The sequence below is a fragment of the Monodelphis domestica genome, chromosome 5, assembly GCF_027887165.1.
Source record: "Monodelphis domestica isolate mMonDom1 chromosome 5, mMonDom1.pri, whole genome shotgun sequence".
Classification (NCBI taxonomy): Eukaryota; Metazoa; Chordata; class Mammalia; order Didelphimorphia; family Didelphidae; genus Monodelphis; species Monodelphis domestica.
The window spans coordinates 60315524-60338386 of record NC_077231.1 but is presented as its reverse complement, the minus strand read 5'-3'; the positions used below and the strand labels follow the sequence as shown (position 1 = coordinate 60338386).

The window sequence follows — 22863 nt, the reverse complement described above, 5'->3', positions numbered from 1 at the left end:
TAGGGGGCAGTCCCCTTTGGCATAAAAGTATACATACAAATAAATGTTCAATCAACCACACCCAAAGTTCAATTTTTGTGCAACTTGTGGTCTGGAGGCTTCTTCATGGTGGCTTCTCCAACAGTTCAGTTCTGGATTCAGAGAGGGAGCATCTTCTTTACCTAAAATTCTTCTGAAAAGGAATTTAAACTTGCAATTTAAATAATGATTTTTTTACATTCCCCCGTGTTGTGGGTGATTGAAAGATTCAGAATCAGTTAGGGATGCATGGCTGAAGTATGAGGTATATGAATCAATTGGCAAGAGATATTAAAAAGGCATCAGAAAATCAAAAAGAAAAGAAAAATTTCTGGATGAAAATATAGACTATCAAGTCTTATGTGTAAAAATTCCAAGTAGAAGAAAAATAAATCTATAACAGGTCCTTCAATCAGGGCCCAATCAAAATGATCTAAGTAATGATGCATTTACCCAGTCAGTGCCAGGACTACAGAAAGGTACCACACTATGAGAGGCAGAAAAGAAAGGGACCAGATTATAGAAGCCAAGTAGGAGCCAAGGTTTCGGGGATACTCATTTGTGAGTATCTTCAGAGTGAGTGTAGATACAAGGAAAGCCTATGTCTTAATACATGTTAAACATAGTAACCTTGAGTCTTCACACTAGGTTCAAGACCTTTGTGTTGGCCTAGAAGTGCATCAATCCATCCTAGATTGGCCTTTCTTTGGCCCTATGAAATGGCTCTTGTGTGTATCTCTTGTCCTGGAATCAGACAGAATCATTAAGCAAAGTCCCATAATTTATTTAAATAATTAGTGGCATCAGTTTCATAGTCACAAGCTTTTTAGGGCATGCATTAGAAAATGTATCTTAAACTTGTAGCACTGAAAATCAAAAGGTTAAAGAAAATCTTAATACTGGTGACATGTGCTTCAAATATAAAAAGGAGAGAAAAAATAATTAAAAAACTGAAAAAGTATATTGCACATGCAAGAAAAATATAATAATAAAAGAGCTTTAAAAAATTCAAAAATATAGCTTATAACCATTGACACTCTGTGTCAGCTAAGAAAATATAAAATACAAGGCTTTCTCACCAAAAAATGAGATCCATTTCCTCTTTGTATCTGGCCATGATCACTGTGAGTAGAAGGCAAATGAATTGAACAAGGTTAACAATTTTTTCATCTTTAAAAATACAGTAGTACAAATATGTAGATATCAAAATCCCCAAAATTCTCAATAGCCCAATTAATTACAATAGCAAACAAACACACTTTCATATTTCACATAAGTTGCTGTATGACATTTTTAAAACCTATGAATTGATGGACATTTGTCACAATTTTTACAAACATAGAACCAGTTCTGAAGTCCATCTATCCTCAGCAAAATAAAAAAAGCTGTTTTTTCATATATGGGCTTATTCACAATAATATTTTTTCAACACAGTTATAGGGGGAAAACAACAGAATTTTAAAACTCAGTACATTCAAAATAAATTCAATCAACCTTCAGTTCACAGAATAATATTCAATCCAGTAATATATGAACTTAAAATCACAAAGTTAAACCTTAAACAAAACAATGCAATAGAATACAGAGATGTTTATAAACCATTGGAGTCTGAAATGCCTTAGAATATAGCCTTTAGTCTCTTCAAAGTTCCTTGGGTTTTTTTTTTGTTTGTTTTTTTGTTTTTAATTATCCATTTAAATGTCTATTGTCCAAAGGTAGAGTAGTAACGGCTAGGCTATGGGGTTCAAGGGATCCGTCCAGGGCCCCACAGCTGGGAAGCATCGGAGGCCAGATTTTAGCTAGAGACCTCCCGTCTCTGGGCCTGGCTTCCAGTTCGCTGGGCCACCCATTTTCCTCCCCAAAGTTAAAGTTGAATCTTTGGGCTGAGTCTGCTCCCAGACCGGCAGGTAAAATCAATGAAACTGCCAGAAGAGTCAAAAATCCTTTTAAACAGCCCATTGCTTTTTAGGTTTCTGTTTGAAAAGTCTGTTTCTTCTCTCTAGTCTTTTCTCTCTTTCCCCTCTCTGATCCCGCAGTGGCCAATACCCCCAGCCACGTGGAGGCTTAGCCTAAGGGAAAATTGCCCGGTCTCCTTTCCTTCTGGTCTCTCCCCTCCGCCCACGTGGCCAATACTGTTACCAGCTGGTCGCAATGAGTCCTGAGCGATCTGCTCCAAGGATCTGGGTGATGAGCCGGCTGGGTCGGAAGCCAGATGGGTGAGAGACAGACTGCCGGGGTGGGTCGGGCTGGGAGCTGGAGCACAGCTCAGGCACCAGATGAGAGGCCAGGAGCAGAAGCAGGAGCTGGAGAGGGCCGCAGGCAGGAGCTGATCAAGATGGTTTTCTAAAGAGCATCTCGGAGAACCTTGGCTTAAAAAAAAAATTCTCTAGGCTAAAAATTTTTTGAGAAGTTCTCATCCAATCTAGTGGTCGCCAACTGTAAAGATTAAAATTTAGGGGAGAGGGGGAGACTGAGGCAGGTAGAAATTAGTTTCTCTCTGCAAGGAGCACTATATTTTTTAGAGGTTTATTAAAGGTTAAAGATTAAGAATATACAAGTAAGAAACATGTGCCTAGGCCAGAGGCCTAGACAAAATAACCTCACATCATGGAAGAGACGCCTCTGCTCCAAACGGAAGTCCAAAAAAAGGCCGAGCCCTTCAAAAGCCTTTGCTTAAATATCTTCTCGATCTCGGCCCAGGTGAGATTACAAGGCATTCTGGGGAAGTGGAGCAAAGGCTCATGGGGATTGTAGTCCTGTATTCGAGTCTATTTTTTTACACAGTATAAAAGGACATGGAAGGACTGTGAAATTTTGGACTTGTGATCATAATGATATATAAGAATGCTTCATACATGTTAACATCACACATGCATACATATACACACATCCTATATAGAAAAGGATGATATCTCGTGGAATGGGTAAGTATAAACATACAGCATAGCGGCAAAACACAAAAGTCACACTGATGAATATCTGTGGAAAATTCAAACAGACTAAGATATTTCTTACCTGCATGAGTTTGCACAGAAATCAAGAAAAATAAATATGGATGTACATATGTAAATTTGTAATAAGTACAACTTATGTACACATGTAAATGCTAATGTACTAACACACTATGTTAGAATAATTTATTAATATTCTAATGACTAACAATAGTGACAGCTTAGTGAATTTGTTCACGTCTTAGGGAAGTAGAGACAGACATAGAACTACTTAACTAAAGAAGTAGGTTGCATTATGATTTTGGTGAGCAATTGCTAGTGATAGAATATTTTTCTTAGTTGAATTTATAGACATTAGGAGATAAAACAGTTGCATATTCAAAATGTTAGGGAAACTGTTGGAATGGTTTGAAAATTGTTACATGATTTGTTGTTATGTCAAAACCATGTTCGTGTAAATCCCTATTACCTAAACCATTTTCCTATACCCAAACTTAGCATAGAACTAAGTAGACAAGAATAGCTAAATTAAGATTAGGATTTGGTATTTTGGGAGGGTAAAGGAATATTTAAGATAATACAGGGTAAAATTTAGTTAGAAAGATATGAAAGGTAAGTGTCATTAAAATTTGCGGTTGCAAATTTTGAAGACAAAAAAGGGAGGCATTGTCAAAGAATCATGCAGGCAAAGGACAGAATAAGCTGAGGATGGATCATCTTGTCAGTCAAAAGGAACATTCCTTTTGAACAGTTGGAGTCAAGCCAACAGTGAAGTGGGCTTCTAAGTCTTTGGCTTCTGATAGATAGGGGGAGAAGCTGAGGCTTGGGCTGGAGGCTGATGGTGGAGAAGAACCTATTCCTGTCTCTGGACTTGAATTAATCAAGTTAGAGGTTACCTGGCTGGTTAGATGAAGAAGAAACAAGACAGTTGTCCTCCTATCTCTCTGACTGTCCTGCTAGTGGCTGATTGCCATTTCCCCAATATTCTCCTAACCCTCATTTTAGAGAATAAGGAAATGTATCCCTCTTATCTTACCCTCCATTCTTGTCCTATTTTCCCCAAATAAATCCTTACTTTGAGTTAAAGAAGAGAAGAGTATTTTTCCTTAAAGTATCATAGTTCACACTGAGTGATAAGAAGGGGGAGGGGAAACTGAAAGGCTTCTGAAGATGGGAGGAAAAGGAAGGAGCGTAAGCAAAACTTGATCCATTAGTTATCCAGAATCAATATACACCATTGGGAAATGTCTATCTATTACAGAGGGAACTGTAAAGATAATTTTAGTGTTTTTGACTTAAATCTAAATAATTGGTCACCAGGGATTATTACCAAATAACAAAATACCCAAGTCAGCTGGAAATTATGGTGATTTTAATTAATATAGAGAGAAGGAATTAAGGAAAAGAGAGGGAGAGAGAGAGAGAGAGAATTAGTTTGAAGTACTCTGGCTCAGGCTGAGCCAGGCAGTAGTTAAAGGCCTTGGCACCTCCCTGAGTCTAAGGGAAAGGAAGTCATTCTTATCACTCACCATGAGACTGTCTCCAAGGAAGCTCCAGTCCTCCACTGAACTCAATCTCCTGAACTGAATTCTGAACATCCTGAACTGACTTTTAGCCTCCTTTTAAAGAGAATTTTCTCTTATGTCACCTTCCCTAAATTTTTACGTCTACCAATAACAGTAGACACTTTTCCCACGATTGCCTATTCTTTAGTTCTCACCACTCTTTAGTTTTCACCTTCTCTGGTTAGATTATATCTTCTGAGGTACTTCACACTTCTTTGTTAAGCTCACCTTTTGTGAGTTATTTGACCTTTTTGTGATTAATTTAACCTTTATTGGTACTTAATATCCTTTTATATTAGATCTAAAAATAGACTTAGCTTAAAGTTCTAGCTTCACTATAAGGTATGAGTTAAGTACCTCCATTGTTCAATCAGGAGTTTACAACTTTATCTTCCCCTAAAGTACGTCTAAGTATGGGTGGAGTAATGTAAAGTTCCCAAGACATTCCTTATTCTTGTTAGAACAAGTATCTCCATTGTTACAATAAGGAAATAGCTAAATCAAATCTTCTAAAGTACAGTCTGAGTAGTTTTTAAGTTTCACAGAACCTACTTATTTGCTTCTCAAAAGAGAAATCAGATTTCTTCTTGGCTTTAGAGGTGAGAAATAGCAAGCATTTACAGGGAGCCAGATCACATTTTAATATAACAGGAAAGAACTTCTATTTTATGATTAGAACTTTTAACCATGAAATTAGTTACCAGGTGTGATAGTGAGGTTTCAATCATTAAATATCTTAAAGAAAAAAGACTGAATCTTCACTGAATGAATAAATGAAAAAAAATATGCCCATATGCTGTGGTAAGCATTGTGCTAAAGAAGTGAAGATAAAAATAGAAAAGCCAGACAATTCCTCTCAAGGAGCTCACACTCTAAACTGGAGACAAAACACACATAAGAGTCACACTCTAAACTGGAGACAAAACACACATAAGAGAATTCACTTGCATGGTGTATGGAGAAGCCTAGTGGTATTTACAATGTGTCAACAGGTCAAATGGTGCTTTTCAAGGGTCTAGAAACTATAGAAGTAGAGTAGATGGTGAGAGCCAATGGACCTTAGGATGTTATGGCAGGACAAAAAGTAAGACTTATTGCTATTCCATCCCTCACATATTATAGTTTGTCTCCCACCTTATCCAAGTGATGTGAGTAGGTATATCACTCTCTCTGCCCTATTGTAAATATAGAAAGGCTTCATGTTTTAGGCAAAGATGTAAAAGTAGATGATAGGTCCCTTTCCAAGGATTGGATTATTACCTCCACAGCAGAGAAATATGTATCTTAAAGAGTGAAGCTTTGGATCCCACCCAATTATAGACAATAAAATCTCTTGAGGCAGGAATCATGCCCACCCTGTTGGGTCAGAGCCATGACTTTCCACGATGCCTCTGGCAAGCTTCTTTGCTATAGTGAGTAGAATCCATGACCCAGTGCAGCTAATGGATTCCCCATGGTTTTTCATTTTCTGAAACTATGCTTCCCTTAGTCTATGTGGAGAATCAGGCTGTAGGAGACTCAACAAAGAACAACATCCATTCATTTGGTAGTACTCAGAGGAAGTATGTTGACTCAAAGAACATTTCTGTTACAAAAAAAATGTTCTGCATGGTACCAGTTTCTTGATTATTCCCTATTTCCAATCAAATTAACCAGTTTTAAAGTCTCTTGTGCTTACTAGAACATGAGGTTTTCTAAGTGAAATAAGTCTGTATTTGATGGCTTACTCAGATGTTGTTCTTAACTTCCTGTAAGAAAACGAGTTCCTTTATGTGTTAACAGTTAAACAAAATCCTGTTCATATGTTTTTACATCTGTTCAGGATTTTGTTAGCTTGTAGTCCCAAGTGCTGGAAATAGTAATAAAACTATTTTTAACTTCTTCCCATATGAGAGATGTTTGCTAAGTATTTCAAATAAAGATTGGAACAGGAGAAATGCATAATTATGTTGTTGATGACATATTGCTGGCCTGTACTATAGAATAGTTGATAACTGTCTTCGGGGACCCTCCGTTTTCCTTCCTACCATTCTCAGTTCACTTTCAGTATTCTCTACCATTGCTTCATCAATCTAGGAAAAGCTGCCTTTTGCATGCTATCTTATTGGAAGTCACCAGCAAAATTAACCTATGCTAAAGTGTGAACTCTTCCAGACCTAACATTTCTGTATTTTAATAAGCATCGGTGTGACCCTGGGCAGGTTACTTAACCCCCATTGCCTATCTCTTACTGCTTTTCTGCCTTGGAATAGTATTGATTCTAATATGGAAGGTAAGAATTTTTTTTAAATAAACTTTAGAAAATCCTTTAACCCAGAGGAGTTGAATTTGATAATGGTGAAGTGGAAAGAGTGATGAATCTGAAGTTGGAGGACCCAGGTTCAAATTCTTATTTTATTACTATGCCAACTACCTAACCATCATACCACTAACCATCATTTTCTCACCCACCCTGGGGATCCTTGGGTGAGGGAAGGTCCTTTCAAACTTATGGGAAATAATCAGATCATAGATTTAGAATAGGAAGAGACGTTTAAAAGCATTTAGTACAATTTCTTCAATTTATAGATGAGTGAACTGAGGTCCAGAAGAAATTACGTGGCTTCCCAAGATTATATATATAGTAGCAGTTAATATTTAATAATGATGATGATACTAATACAATTATTATTAATAACAGGTTGTTATTAAAAATGATTTACTTATAATTATTTTACATAATTAATACATCACATGTAATAATAATAACTGTTTACATACTACTATACCTACTATGTGCCAAGTACTATGCTAAGCACTTTATACACATTTATCTTATTAGATCCTCCCAAAAAACCCTGGGATATGAGTAGTATTATGAACTCCATTTTATAAATGAGGAAACTGAGTCAAAAAAAAGAAATCAAGTTACTTTCCCCAGGATCACACAACTAGTCTAAGGTAGGATTTGAATTCAGGGCTTCTTGACTCCAGACCCCTGATCTCTTTCTACTGTGCTACTGGATTTGAACTCAGGTAGTTTCAATCTATCCCATATCCCACAGAACCACTCCAATCATGTCAATCGAATCTTTGAATTAAAAGACACATCTAAACCTTCTAGTTGTAAATGCATAATCATAGGGATTTCAGGACTTTACAAAGGGTGGTGGAATAAATATCCAAACCTTTCAAATTACATTGTGTGTGTGTATGTAGGGCTGCCTAAGCTCCCTACACTTGGTTAGCCCTGCAAATATTTACTCAACATTTACCATGCCCTCAGCATTTTGTTAGGAGCTCCAAAGGATAAAAGGCATAGTGGGTGCCAAAGGACCTTCAAAGGTCATTTGCATATGAAGTTGAAAAAAAAGGAAGTTAAAACAATCACTCAACCAGCATATTTTAATTAGGCATCTAACTACTCCATTTCTTACCATCCATCCCCACAAGTGTTCTAATTCCATGTTCATGGATCATATTTTGTTCTCTTTTCACCACTCCCTAGATTTTATTCCTCTGAAACCAATTTTTTTTTCCCCCACGGGGCTCTCCAATCCTATTTCCTCTCATATTTCCCCAGGGGATCAAACCTAGTGTGGCTCCAATGTCCTTCCTTCCAAATCTTGATCACTAGAAAAGAAGTTCAACTCTGTGTTATCTTCTATTCCCCAAATTGCTTGCTTCCTTGTACTGCCCATCTCCATTGCTGAATTGCTACCATCTACCTCTTTCACTCCTACACATGTTGTCAAACAAATCTAGATGAAATTATGAAACCCTGTTGAGGGAAGCCCACCAAAAATTCATGCCATCTCCCCTGAACTCTCACCGAAGCCAAGCAGTCCTTTAGATCTTTAGTGGATTCCTTATTTAACTCACCATAAGAGAGATTCTAAATCATTTCTTTTACCTTCCAGGCTTCTATATCACTCCTTTCTACACCTTGCATCAGGTGAAGACCTCACCTCATAATTCAACTAAATAATAATAATAAAATACATATTATTATTATATAATACAGATAAAAATATATTAAAATATATTTTTAAAAGAATGTATTTGCCAAAAGTGGTCTCTCTCCATCCCCACTCCCATTTTCATCTCACACTATTCTGACATGAAACATTCTCATTGCTAAGGCCAACTCCTTTCCATGAACTCCTGATAGTATTTTTTACTGTCTTCTCCATTAGATTACACACCCCTACTTCCCGGGACAAATCCTCATAATTCTCTAATGTCAGTCAGTCCTTTTCTACTAGTTCCTTTGTTGTCTACATGGTCCAGTGTTCCCCATTCTTAGAAAAAAGCCCACTGGAACCTCGACCAGCTATCATTCTGTATAACTCTAGCCTTTCTTAGACAAACTCCTTGAAAAGGCCACCCAAACTTGGATACCTCCACTTTCTTTTCTTACCTTCACTTTTTTCTTGCTCTCTCTTAAACACTGGTTTTTCTTATTCTGAGATCAACTCACAGTAGGCACATTCACTTCCTCTCTTCTGATTTAATTTAAAATCCTCTGCCCTTGCCATTCAAAGGGAATTTCTCTCCCCAAAGTTACCAGGGATTTCTTAATAGCCAAATCTAACAGTCATTTCTCAAACCTCATTTTTCTTCACTTCTCTATATCTTTTGACACCATTGATCATTCTCCTTGCCTCCCCACCCCCGATATAGTTTCTCTTTGCAGGGTTTTCATAATATAGCCATCCCTAACACATTGTGACTTTCCTTTATTGCAGTTTCAATATATTGTAGGTCAGAATAAGAAATTAAATGGGAATTTTTGAGGGTTTTGCAGAAGCCCCAGAAGACACACAAAAAACGTGGCAAAGGAAAAAGTTTAGAAATTCAATGCACACATTTTTTTTTTGTTTAATACCAACATATTTTATTGTAAATACCCCACAATAGAAAAAGAAACAATTCAGTCATTTTCTCTGCTATGGAGAGAGCCAAAAAGATTTTATGCAGATTTTCCAGATTTGGGGGACACCATGCCCCTAACCCCTATATCCCTAACCCCTGCAATATTTACATATTGCCTATTTGGTTTTTTTCTTTCATGGGTCTCCTACCTGTTTGACTTACTACTCAGTCACTTTGGATAACCTGTATCTCAACAATAATAGTGCACATATCCCTAAAGCCTTTGTACTAGATTCTCTTCTATTTTCCTATGATTTCTAAAATGGTGACATGATCCTTTTCCAGAAATTTTTTCATCATTTCTAAGCAGATGGTTCACAGGTCTATATATGCAGACCTACTCTCTCTCCTGAGCTCCATGTCATTCACTGCCTGTTGGACATTTTAACCTGGATACTCTATAGGCATTTCAAACTCAATATGTTCAAAGCAAAACTCATTACCTTTTACCCCAAATCAATCCTTCTTCCCGATTTCCCTATTACTGTCCTGGAGAAGACGATAGCACATTTTAGAGAATAAAGATCTCTGTAGATCTCAGCCTTTCTTAAATGTATTTTACTTCCAATTTTATTCAGTAACTTACTTGGTTATTCAGTGAACAAACACTTTTTACTGTCAACATCTACTTCTATGATAGGAGCTGGAAGAGATCGTTTTTTTCTGAGATACATTTCTGAACATTCCTTGTCCATATGGAGCTTACAATCTAGTAAGAGGATAAGCCACAGCTATGATGGCATTGTAGAAGTAGTAATGATAAGACTTCACACCTGATTGGGCTAGATCTAGTGGTAAGAAGGATCAAGTACTGCTAATGAAGTGGGGAATCATCAAATAATTGTCAAATGGAATTATCAGTGCTAGGGGAAGTGTTTATCTGCTAAGCACATGTATTCATTTGCTAGTGCTGTTGTCAAATTCAAACTTAAGAAGCAAATAATCTATTACAACTGTTGGCACCAGGAATACAGAAATCATTCTTGCCCTAAAAAATCTTTCTTACATTTTAGTAAGAGAGATGAGATTGGAGATGTATAAATAAGACTTAAAGGAAATCATTAGATTTGGGGAGCTGACTTTGCTTTTTCAAACCAATTAATCAATAGTGGGGTGGAAAAAAATAAAAGAAGTCAAAAAATGATCAGGAAACCTACTCTCATGATCAGATTCACTTGTTTAAGTATCTGAAGTCAAAGGTTTGCTCTAAACATTTAAAATGACTGTTGGGATATAAGTATGGACTAATCCTTATAGCCTTTAATAAAAGTGGCATAACTGGCCATCAAATAACAACAAAAACCCTTTAAATGTGCTAAGTATAGAATTGGTCCTTAGTTTTCTTTTTAGATATTTTATATTCATCAAGGCACACAGCACACTGAAAGAAGTAGGTACCTAACAGAGGCTTAAGGAGTGAATGACTTCAGCCCATCCCAAATGAAGTACTATTAAGGGTAAAGTTATGATTGTTGACTGAATTTATTATTTTAGTGGTTGCCAGGGATTTAAATTCAATCCCAATTAAACACTCAAGTCAGTTTGGGATTTTATGATGGTTTAATTACAGTAGAAGGAAGAAATTAAGAAGAAGGAGAAAGAGGGAAAGGAGTAGGAATTAAATTGCTCCAGCTTGGGCTGAGCCAGGCAGGAGTTCAGAGGTCTCAGCCAAGGGGCCTCTCCAGAAAGCCAAGGGAAAAGGGAGTCAGTCTTATCACTCACCATGTGACCGTCTAAAAGGAAGCAGTCTGAGGAGCTCCTCCAGGCTCAAGTTCCAGGGCCAAGTCTGCCAAAGCTCCCAACACTGCCCAGAGAGCCCAGAGAGAAGAAGTGACATGAAATATATATAGGCAGTTCTTTAAATCACTTCCTGCATCTCACATGTACCAATGGTAGCTTAAACTTGGCTTAGGGCAGCCCAGGGGGTCTGTCAGATGTTTCTGATTTGTCACTTGCTAGCACATGTGGGTCACAGGCCATCCTCCTTACAGTTAATCCTTAAATGAGGGTGTATACATTCCTGGTTGCTAGAATTCTAAAGACTAAGCAGGGTGGAATAAAACTAAAATTCATAGTACTCATAATGCAAAACTAAAACCAGAAAAGAGAAGAGAATAAAATAGATTTTAAGGAAAACCATGGGAATGACCATAACCCTGTTTACTAAATTCTATGTTCAAAACTGATGCACATAAATTGAATAGACAAGATCAGGTTAGTCAGATATAGGACTGCAAAACTGGTTGTCCATATGATTGCCCTCCCTTCCTTTTTAACAATTCTACAGTCACCATTTTATTAATGTTTCAGTTTAAGAATATATGTAACACATAGATAAGCCATAGCAAATTAGGCCATTTATTTCAGCCATGTTCATTTAAATAGCATTATAATTTCCCCATTTTTCTGGATAAGATGATAATACTTCAGTAGAATGTTAACAAATTAATCAGTACATAATAATATGAACAAAAAATGAAGAATATAACATCAGCTGAAGCATTAAAAAAGACACAGAAAAGCAAAGGAAAAGAGTTCCCGAAGGAATCCTAGGTAAGTGAAACAGCTTTGGAGTGTTGGATACATTATGTACTAATAGAAAGAATGAGCTGTACGCAATGGAGATTCATAGTTTTATGTATAATCTTCTTTGTTTCTTCTATGTATATGGAAATGCTAACATTGTAGCATCATTTAAAGATGTACCAGGCAACGCTCCATTTGTTAAGACTTCTCAAAAATTAAATACCATTTAGTGCTTGCAAATTTGGGATTTCAAAACCCAAAACTATTTTAAGTCATTAACAATGAAAGGAGAATGGGAGGGCCCATTAGTAACATGATCTCGCGTTCTGTTCACTGTGTGCCCAGAGTGTGGAAGGGGAACACCATGAGAAGGCAGTTGAACTACTCAAAGCAGCTAAGGAGAGTGTCAAGCTGGTGGTCCGCTACACACCCAAAGTGTTAGAAGAGATGGAGGCCCGCTTTGAGAAGCTCCGAACTGCCAGACGCCGACAGCAACAGCAGCTGCTAATTCAACAACAGCAACAGCAGCAGCAGCAGCAGCAGACACAGCAAAACCACATGTCCTAGGTGAGCACCATCTTGGCTTCCTAAGCAAAGGAGGACCATTCTGCTGATACAGGATAATAAACTTCATGGTTTGAGGAAGGAAGTCCTCACCTTAAGTAAACGACCAAAAAAAATGAGTCAAAACTGGTCCCTTTATTTTTGCATTCAACTAAATTCTTATCATATGTATGCTATGATACCTTCTGATGGGATAATATTCATGGAGAACATTTTTATTGCTTCATTCAACAGGCATTCTTGAGCTTTTACTATGAAGAAAAAATTAGAGAGCGATAGAGACTGTACCTGTAATTTTGTGGATATTGAGAAACCAAGGGGAGGAAACCTCATCAATTATTTTAAATTGGCAGTTTCTCTCTGTAACAGTTAAAATTTAGGGGAGACTGAGGCAGGTAGAAATTAGTTTCTCTCTGCAAGGAGTATTATATTTTATGAGGTTTATTAAAGGTTGAGAATTTAAGAATATACAAGTAAGAAAAAACACGTGCCTAGGCCAGAGGCCTAGGCAAGATAACCTCACATCACGGAAGAGATGGGTCTGCTCCAAAACGGAAGTCCAAAGAGCGCCAAAAACCTTTGCCACCAGCTTAAATCCTTCCTCCATCTCAGCCCACCTCAGAATTCCCGTGAGATTACAAAGCATCTTGGGAAAGTGGAGCAAGGGCTTGTGGGGATTGTAGACCTGTATTCGAGTCTATTTTTTACATACCCCCTTTTGATCCTCTGGGAAGAAGTCCTTGCCCAAAGGATCATAAAAACAATCAATTTAAAGATTACAATAATTTGAGGATAAGAAAAAAAAAGAACAAAATCAATAATTACTGAACGCATTGACAAAAAGCCAGTTAGGGGGCAATCCCCTTTGGCATGAAAGTATACATACAAATAAATGTTCAATCAACTACACCCAAAGTTCAATTTTGTGCAACTGTGGTCGGGAGGCTTCTTCATGGTGGCTTCTCCAACAGTTCAGTTCTGGATTCAGAGAGGTAGCTTCTTTTTTACCTAAAATTCTTCTCAAAAGGAATTTAAACTTTGCAATTTAAATAATGATATTTTTTACATTCCCCCCATTAAGAGGGTGATTGACAAATACAGAATCACTTAGGGATGCATGGCTGAAGTATGAGGTATATGAATCAATTGGTAAGAGAAATTAAAAAGATATCAGAAAAATACAAAGAAAAAAAGAAAAAACTCTGGATGAAAATATAGACTATCAAAGTCTTATGTGTAAAAATTCCAAGTAAAAAGAAAAATAAATCTATAACAGGTCCTTCAATCAGGGCCCAATTAAAATGATCTAAGCAATGATGCATTTACCCAGTCAGTAGCCAGGACTACAGAAAGGTACCACACTATGAGAGGCAGAAAAGAAAGGGACCAGATTATAGAAGCCAAGTAGGAGCCAAGGTTTGGGGATACTCCTCTGTGAGTATCTTCAGAGTAAGTGTGGACACAAGGAAAGCCTATGTCGTAACAAAGTTAAACACAGTAACCTCGAGTCTTCACACTAGGTTCAAGACCTTTGTATTGGCCTAGAAGTGCATCAATTCATGCTGGATTGGCTTTTCTTTGGCTCTGTGCAATGGCTCTTGTGTGTATATCTTGTCCTGGAATCAGACAGAATCACTAAGCAAAGTCCCATAATTTATTTAAATAATTAGTGGCATCATTTTTATAGTCACAAGCTTGTTGGGCATGCTCTGACAAATGTATTTCAAACTTGTAGCACTGAAAGGTCAAAAAGTTAAAGAAAATCTTAATGCTGGTGACATGTTCTTGAAATATAAAAAAGAGAAAAAAAAACAAATAGTATATTGCACATGCAAGAAAATATAATAATAAAAGAGCTTTAAAAATTCAAAAATATAGCTTATAATCATTGACATTCTGTGTCAGCTAAGAAAATACAAAATGCAAGGCTTTCTCACCAAAATGAGATCCATTTCCTCTTCATGTATAGCCATGCTCCACTGTGAGTAGAAGGCAAGTAAATTGAACAAGGTAACAATTTTTCATTTTTTAAAAATATAGTAGTACAAATATATAGTTATCTATATCCCCAAAATTCTCAATAGCCCAATTAATTACAATAGCAAATACTCTTTCACATTTCACATAAGTTGTATGACATTTAAAAGCTTATGAATTGATGGATATTCATCACAATTTTTACAAACGTAGCAATCTTTCAACCTTGGTAATAAACATATTTTTAAACAAATTAAAACTCATTTTGGGTTAAGAACATAATCAAGAAATCTATATATCATTCTGGTGGAAGTAAAATAGTGAGCTGAAGAGTAAAAATAAAGGGGTGCTCCATTTTTTTGGAGGCTTACAGGGGTTCAAATGCCCTGAGATTAACTGCCCAACTTCCATTCACATATTTAGAAATGTGAGAAGGTTGGGGGTTATAAAATGTATTTCACTTCAGCTACTATTGGCCTTACCTCGTGGTAGGGGCAGGCAAAAATAACCAGAGATTGTTAAAAAAAATTCCAAAAATCATATTTAAAAAACCCTTAAAATCATTTGAGGTATTTAGCACATTAAATTTTTCCAAGGTTGTTAATACAATTATAACCAGTTCTGAAGTCCATCTATCCTCGGCAAAATAGAAAAAAGCTGTTTTTTCATATTGGGCTTATTCACAATAATATTTGTTCAATAGTTATAGGGGAAAAACAACAGAATTTTTAAAACTAAGTACATTCAAAATAAATTCAATCAACCTTCAGTTCAAGCAGAATAATATTCAATCCAGTAATATATGAATTTAACATCTCAACAGAACAATCAGGAAATGCAATAGAGATACAGAGATTTTTTTATAAACCATTGGAGTCTGAAATGCCTTAGAATATAGCCTTTAGTCTCTTCAAAGTTCCTTGGGTGTGTTTATCCATTTAAATGTCTATTGTCAGAAGGCAGAGTAGTAAGGGCTAAACAATGGGGTTTAAGGGATCTGCTCAGGGCCCCACAGCTGGGAAGTATCTGAGGCCAGATTTTAACCCAGGACCTCATGTCTGTAGGCCTGGCTATCAGTTCGCTGAGCCACCCATTTGCCTCCCCAAAGTTGAATCTTTGGGCTGAATCTGCTCCCTGACAGGCAGGTGAAGTCAATGAAATTACCAGAAGAGTCAAAAGGTATCCTTTTAAACAGCCCATTGCTATTAAGTTATTGTTTGAAAAAATCTGTTTCTTCTCCTCTCCCTTTTTCTTTCTAGTCTCTCTCCCCTGCTATGATCCACCCACAAGGTCAATACCCCCATCCACATGGAGGCTTAGCCTAAGGGAAAATTGCCTGTTCTCCTTTCCCTCTTGTCTCTCCCCTTCGCCCACGTGGCCAATACTGTTACCAGCTGGTCACAATGAGTCCTCAGCAATCTGCTCCAAGGATCTGGGTGATGAGCTGGCTGGGGTCACCCTCGTGGGTCTGGGGCTGGGGTGATAAGCTGTCTGGGTCGGAGGCCAGATGGGTGAGAGACAGACTGCTGGGGTAGGTAGGGTCAGGAGCCGGAGAGCAGACAAGCAGGGCTGGGAGCTTGGGCACCAGGTGAGAGGCCAGGAGCAGAAGCAGGAGCCGGAGAGGGCCGCAGGTAGGAGCTGATCAAGATGGTTTTCTAAAGAGCATCTTGGAGAAATGTGGCTTTAAAAAATCATTATCTAGGCTAAAAAATTTGAGAAGTTCTCATCCAATCTAGTGGTCTCCATCTGTAACAGTTAAAATTTAGGGGAGACTGAGGCAGGTAGAAATTAGTTTCTCTCTGCAAGAAGTATTATATTTTATGAGGTTTATTAAAGGTTGAGAATTTAAGAATATACAAATAAGAAAAAACACGTGCCTAGGCCAGAGGCCTAGGCAAGATAACCTCACATCACGAAAGAGACAGGTCTGCTCCAGAACGGAAGTCCAAAGAGCGCCAAAAACCTTTGCCACCAGCTTAAATCCTTCCTCCATCTCAGCCCACCTCAGAATTCCTGTGAGATTACAAAGCATCTTGGGGAAGTGGAGCAAGGGCTTGTGGGGATTGTAGTCCTGTATTCGAGTCTATTTTTTACATCTCCAAGTTATGGTCTTAAAGAATTGCCTAGAACACTTAGAGATATTTGCTGACTCACCCAGAGTCACACAGAACCAGGAGATGTTGGAGATAGGACTTAAACCCATCATCCTGACTTTGAGGTCATCTCTCTGTCTTCTACTTACCAGTCTTTTTCAGGTACCTGGGATACAAAGACAAAATGAAATCATTCCTGTACTTGAGCAATTAACAACTGAAGGAGTTAGGAGTATAATAAAAGAAATAAAATATAATCTAACACATACAGAAGGATATACAAAATAACCCCACTCTGATGGTATGGGAGAAGGGGGACCACTAACTACTTGATTAAAAAGAAGATAAGGAGAGGTCTCTCTGCAAGTGGCTGTTTGTGCATCCTTTGATACATCAATGCTTCTGTAAGAAAAAAAGACAGGGGCATCCATTAATGTTATCCTTGGGCTCAATGCTATGGGATCATCTCATAATTGTGACATTTTAGTGTATAATAAAAAGAATAACAGCTAATATTTATGTGATTTTTTTGAGGGTTTGCAAAGCACCGACATAGGTACTCACTTGATCTTCATAGTAATCTGGTGAGGGAAATGTTATTATCATCCACATTTTAAAAAGAGAGAATGTGAGACTCAGTTTGCTTAACTTAGTTGTCCAGTGTCAAATAGCCAGCATGTGAGGCAAGATATGAACTCAGGTTTTCTTGACCCTAGACTTAGCATTCATATCTATTAGGTTACTTAGAACAACTGAACCCCATTTTGTAATGAGCTCTAGGATGATTGTGTCTTATACCAAATTTTGGTCAGCAACAAGATTGTTAAAAGTCATTGGTTTGGAGCATATTATAGATTTCCAGATGGAAGGATCACAGTGACCATCTAAAACCTAGAGAGAATGAATGAGTTTCTCTAGTTCACTTAGAAGGTGACAGTGATAGAATGTGAACCCCAAATGTTGTGTAACTTCAAATAGAGGGAACATTAGTCTTTAAATCAGAAAGATGTGAATTGAAATTTTGCTTATCTTTAACATAAATGCATTGGAAAGAGGGAGTTTCTAGAAAAGAAAGAGAGGAAAAAAGAAAAGGAGAGAGGAGAATAGCCAAGCAAATTATACAGTTTTATTCAGTAAGAATAGCATGATGTATGCAGAAAAGCATATAAAAATTTATATGAACTGGATGCTAATATAGACATCCAAGAAAACAGTGTTTATGGTGATCACAATGATGTAAATGCCAAGAATAACCACAAAACAATAGAAAATGAATGTTGCCAACTGACAATGACGCATGATTCCAAAGAAGAGGTATGTCTTTGAAGGATGAGTGGGTTCACATAGTTGGGGTATTGTATATTGTGTCAGGATTTTCTTTGGCATTTTGTTTAGTTTTGCTGAATGTTTTTCTCTTTCTCTTGTTTTAAAAACACTATTATAAATCAATGGCTAGGGGGAGGGGGAAGAGGGGAAGAAATAGAGGGAATGAACAGGAAATCTAGGTAATATAAAAACAAATATAATATAAACATTTATTTCTTTTTTAAAAACCAACACAAAACTAAAGTTCTGACTCTGCTACTCTTATGGGTCCATACACACTAGTGCTCTGCTTTGCTCAAACTCTATTCCTTAGTCTACTTATTTCATCATTCCTTTCATATTTGGATTTTTTTCCATTCCAAGAATTAATGGAAGAGAGAACTGTGATATCAATATATGGTATTTATCGAGTTTCTTTCATTACTATCTTTAGCTGTTAGAACTGCTCTGTGAGTCAGGGACTAGGATCCATTATGACTGTGTCTCTCCTGATAGCAACATAGGCTTGAACAATGTATCTCTATTCTGTACCCCAAAGAATATTCTCTCCATAGTCCATAAAATGGAGGTCTATTCTAGGAATTGTATTGAGATACAAATGGTTTCCCATAGTTAGAAGCCAAAACTGTATGATCGCATGTTGAATATGTTAAAATGGAGATTTACTTGAGGCATGGGTCAGACTAATTGGCTCCTGGGGTCCATCCAATTTTCTATGATCCTTATTTGACATCTAATCCTCAATCACTTGCACTGACTTAGAACTTCATAGCTTTCACAGTCACATTACTTCAACCACACCCCTGTGTCATCATTGACATTCTCTCATACTACTTTGCCTGTCTCATTACACTAAACACTCCAAATGTAACACTAGCTTTCCATCTGTATACCATATTACCAAAACAAGGGTTCAGTTGTCCAGCTTCTTCTGATTCTGATCAGTACAGGGGGAATGTACTCAACATTTCTTTACTTATATGCTTTCCATTCTTGGTGGAAGAAGGAAACAACCTCTTTCAATTCCATGCACAGCTATCTCCCTTTCAGAGACAATCAGCTATCTCCATTCTGTCTGCCTTGTTTGTAATTTCCTCGTTGTAAAATTGACATTATTATCATTATATTTCACAAAGTTGTTATAAATATCAAGTGGAAATAATAAGTATGCATCTGATTTGAAGGGATTAACAGGTATGATGGTATTTTGACAGGTCATAGAGAAGACCAAGTCTTCCACAAAAACTCCCATCAAATGACCCTTGAAAGCCCAGTGACAAAGATATCTTCATTCTAGAACTGAGCCAAAAGATAATCTAAGAGAGAACAGACAGAAGAATTGAACTAGAAAAGCCAACGCTGACTCAGATAAACATGGAAATAACTGAGGGGAAAGGAATAAGCATTTATTAAGTACCTACTCTGTGCCAAGAACTGTGCAAAGCACTTTACAAATATGATCTCATTTGATCCCCACAGCAACCCTACAGTGTAGGTATCCCCCTTTAAAACTGAGGAAAGTGAGACCAACAGAAGTTATCTGACTTACCCAGGGTCCTATAGCTACCAAATATCTGAGTCCAAATTTGAGTTCAGATTTTCCTGACACCATTTCTCTATCTAAGGTACCACCTAAGTTCTCCATGGCAGCTAAGGGTGATAATAGGGTCATGCAAGGGAAATCAGCTTTCAAAATAAGGTCAAAATCTGGCAGAGGAGGGGAGAGGCAGGGAACTAGCCCAAATCCCCACAATCAGATCTGAAGCCAGTCAGTGGCCCGAATAAGGTTATCATAAGCTATCATCAGCTTGGGCAAATGTGGGTAAGTCAAAGGCTAGGCAAACCAGAAAATCATCAGGACCTTCCTAAAAAGGTAAGCTGATTTCAAGACAGCCAGCTCCAACAAATGGGTGCTTGAAGACAGATTCTGTCAGAAAAAAAGTTGGAAGAGAATCAGTTTGAATAAATCACCGAGTATGGAACAGGGTGGGACCTAGTTGTACATTCCTCACAACTTTACTTGCCACACAACTAGCAAAAAGATTAACTCAGTGCTATAAGATGTTTGAGATTAACCGAGTGTTCACCATTCCACCAGAGTCTGTTGGTAACACAGTGGAGGAGTGGACCAACTTCTAATTAAGGATCATGAAAAGAAGAGCTAGAGATAAGCCAAAGTTTGGACCAATACTTGACCATTAGAATATTCAGACAAATTCCAGGAATTAATTCAGAGCACTTCTCCAGTCACGTTGGCTGTGGCAGCAGCAACAGCATTCAGATTATAGAGAAAACCTACATAGGCCATTTAAGAGCACTGACGTGTTTTGGTCCAAACATAGAATCCTAAATTAGGATATGAAATTAAAAATATGAGTAGGCAGAATAAAACTCTGAGTATAATTAATAGAAATGTAAGAGGTAAGGCCAACAGAAGAAAATTACTTCATAACATATCAGCAGAGCCTGGGGCAGAGGGACAAGACTGGGTTGGCCACAAAAACTTCAAGAGTAACTGAAAGAAATTTTAAAAGACATAAAACAAAATGGGAAATTCGGAGGAAAGAGTTGAAAGAATAAATAGCTTAAAAGAGAAGAGAGCAAACCTCACCCAAATAGAGGATTCCTTGAAAAACATAATGGAGCAAACAGAATTCAAAGATTCCTGAGACAAGAAATATTAGAACAAAGTTAAGTGAATTAAAAAATTGAAGAAAATATATCTGTCCTTACAGAGGGGAAACCTGTGCACAGAGAGGTTACATGAACTATCTGATCACACAACTAGTGTTACTAGTGGGATTTAAATTCAGATCTTCTTGACTTCCAACTTCAATGTTCCTACTATACTAGTAGAGTAGAAATAATTTATGATCAGACTCCTAGAAAACTTTGGTCAAGCAAAACCCTTTGATATCCTACTTTGAGAAATCAGACTAAAACTACCTAGATATATTAGAACCCTAGAGCAAAATAAAAATAAAAAGAATCAAATGATCTCTCCCCTGAAACAATCCCAAACATTAAATAATGAAATAAGACAAAACCCAGGACTTCCAAATCAAAGATAAAATTCTGCAAGCACATTAGATTTGTGATATTAAACAAGTTAATTAACCACTCACGGCTTCAATTTCTTTGTAAAATAGAGGTAATAGCATCTACTTTATATAGTTGTTTTGAGAATCAAATAAAATTGAAACATTAAAGTTATATAAATACTAGCTATTGTTATTTAAGGAGAGGAAATATATTTACACATCATGTTTGAACATGAATGGAATGAACTCAGACATAAAAAAAGAAAAGAGTTCCACAATAGAAAAGAAAAGAAAATTCTACAAGGTGTTGTTTATAAGAAACAAAGTCGTAGAATTAAAATGGTAGAGAATGTTTTAATGTTTTAGATGAATTCAAAAAATGAAGTGCCAAGGCAGTAACCACACTCTTAGATAAAGTAATATGTGTGACATATTTAAAAGATTAGAAGAGTAACCACATTTTGCTAAAAGGCACCATAAAGAGTAAGATCTTGTCATTATTTAAGATATGTGCAATGAATTGTATGTTATTTAAATTATTACAAGAAATATTTATAAAATTATTAGCATTAGTGGGTCAACTATACAATTTAGAATTATGAAGACTTGGGTTCAAATTTCACCTGTTACAACTTTTCCATTCCTCATTATTTTCAGTAATAAAAGGGAGTATTGAACTCTGACCTTATGGCCACCATCATTATACCATAAACTGACAGCAAATCTATAATATTTGGGTACTTCAATGTGTTCTTTTCAGGACTAGAAATAACTAACAGAGAAGAAAGTAAGGATTTGCATAGTATTTTCAAAAGCTAGATTTAATAGTTCTCTAGTAATTAATGGGAATAAAATTGATTATGCTTATTCTCACTTTTGAATCTCACCATTACAAAAAATGACCATGTTCCTAGGCATAAATACTTATAAGTGGAGAAAAATTAAATGGGCCTTTACTGGCAACACCACAAAATAATTATAATCAATAAAAATGATCTCAACAAATGATTAAAATGTAAATAAATTACTTGAGCCTACACCTAACTAGGGAAAAAAACAAACAAACACAAAAAGAATTTCTTGTGGATCTATGGCTTTTGGTAGGCTGTGGGAGGAGAGGATAAATCATTTAAAAATAAAGAAATAAAAATCAAATTGTTAACATCAAGAGTAGAAAAGGACAACAAATGAAGGCAAAATAAAGGAAATTATTAGAAACTACCTGTTCATATGTCAGCAAAAAATGATATTTTAAATAATGTAGAGGAATATTTACAAAAGTATAAAATATCATTATTAACAAAACAAGAAATAAAGAATTGAATTAACTTACTCAAAGAAAAAAGAAATGAGGTGGTGGGGAGGGAAAGGGAGAGAGGACCAAAATTAATTATAAGTAAGTTCTTTAAAATATTCAAAGAAAAATTAATTCTAATTTTATAATCATTGTTTTCAAAAATAGAGGACAACATCTTACCAGCTCTTTCTTAAGACATATTTGATACTGAAACCTAACCCCTGGAGAGATAAGAAAGATAAAGAAAATAAGTCAGTATCTGATAAATATCAAAGCAAAATATATAGTAAAACATTAGGAAATAATTTACAATAGCATATTAAAATATACATTATTACCAGGTTGAAGTTATATGAGGGATGAAGGATTAGTTCAATATGAGGAAAACTATCAACACAACAGACCATATTAATTTTTTTAAATGTAAACTATGATCATATTAATAGATGGAAAAGGCTTTGGGCAATATTTTATTTATGTTAAAAGAATTTAAAAGCACATATTCCTTAACATGGTAAATAGTGTCTATATGAAACCAATAGCTAACATCAATAACAAAGAAATACCAGGATAATTTCCACTAAGATTAGG

General features: G+C 36.5%; 1 protein-coding gene across 2 annotated transcripts in view; it reads left to right on the top strand.

Annotated features, from left to right (window-relative positions):
* The window catches only part of LIN7A (lin-7 homolog A, crumbs cell polarity complex component), a 214422-nt gene that overhangs the window by 177665 nt on the left and 13894 nt on the right, over nucleotides 1-22863 (top strand). For both annotated transcript variants that reach the window (XM_056798556.1, XM_007503106.3), the window contains exon 5: nucleotides 12320-12541. In XM_056798556.1, the coding sequence (XP_056654534.1) occupies nucleotides 12320-12541 (222 nt within the window). The remainder of the gene's footprint in view (nucleotides 1-12319; nucleotides 12542-22863) is intronic.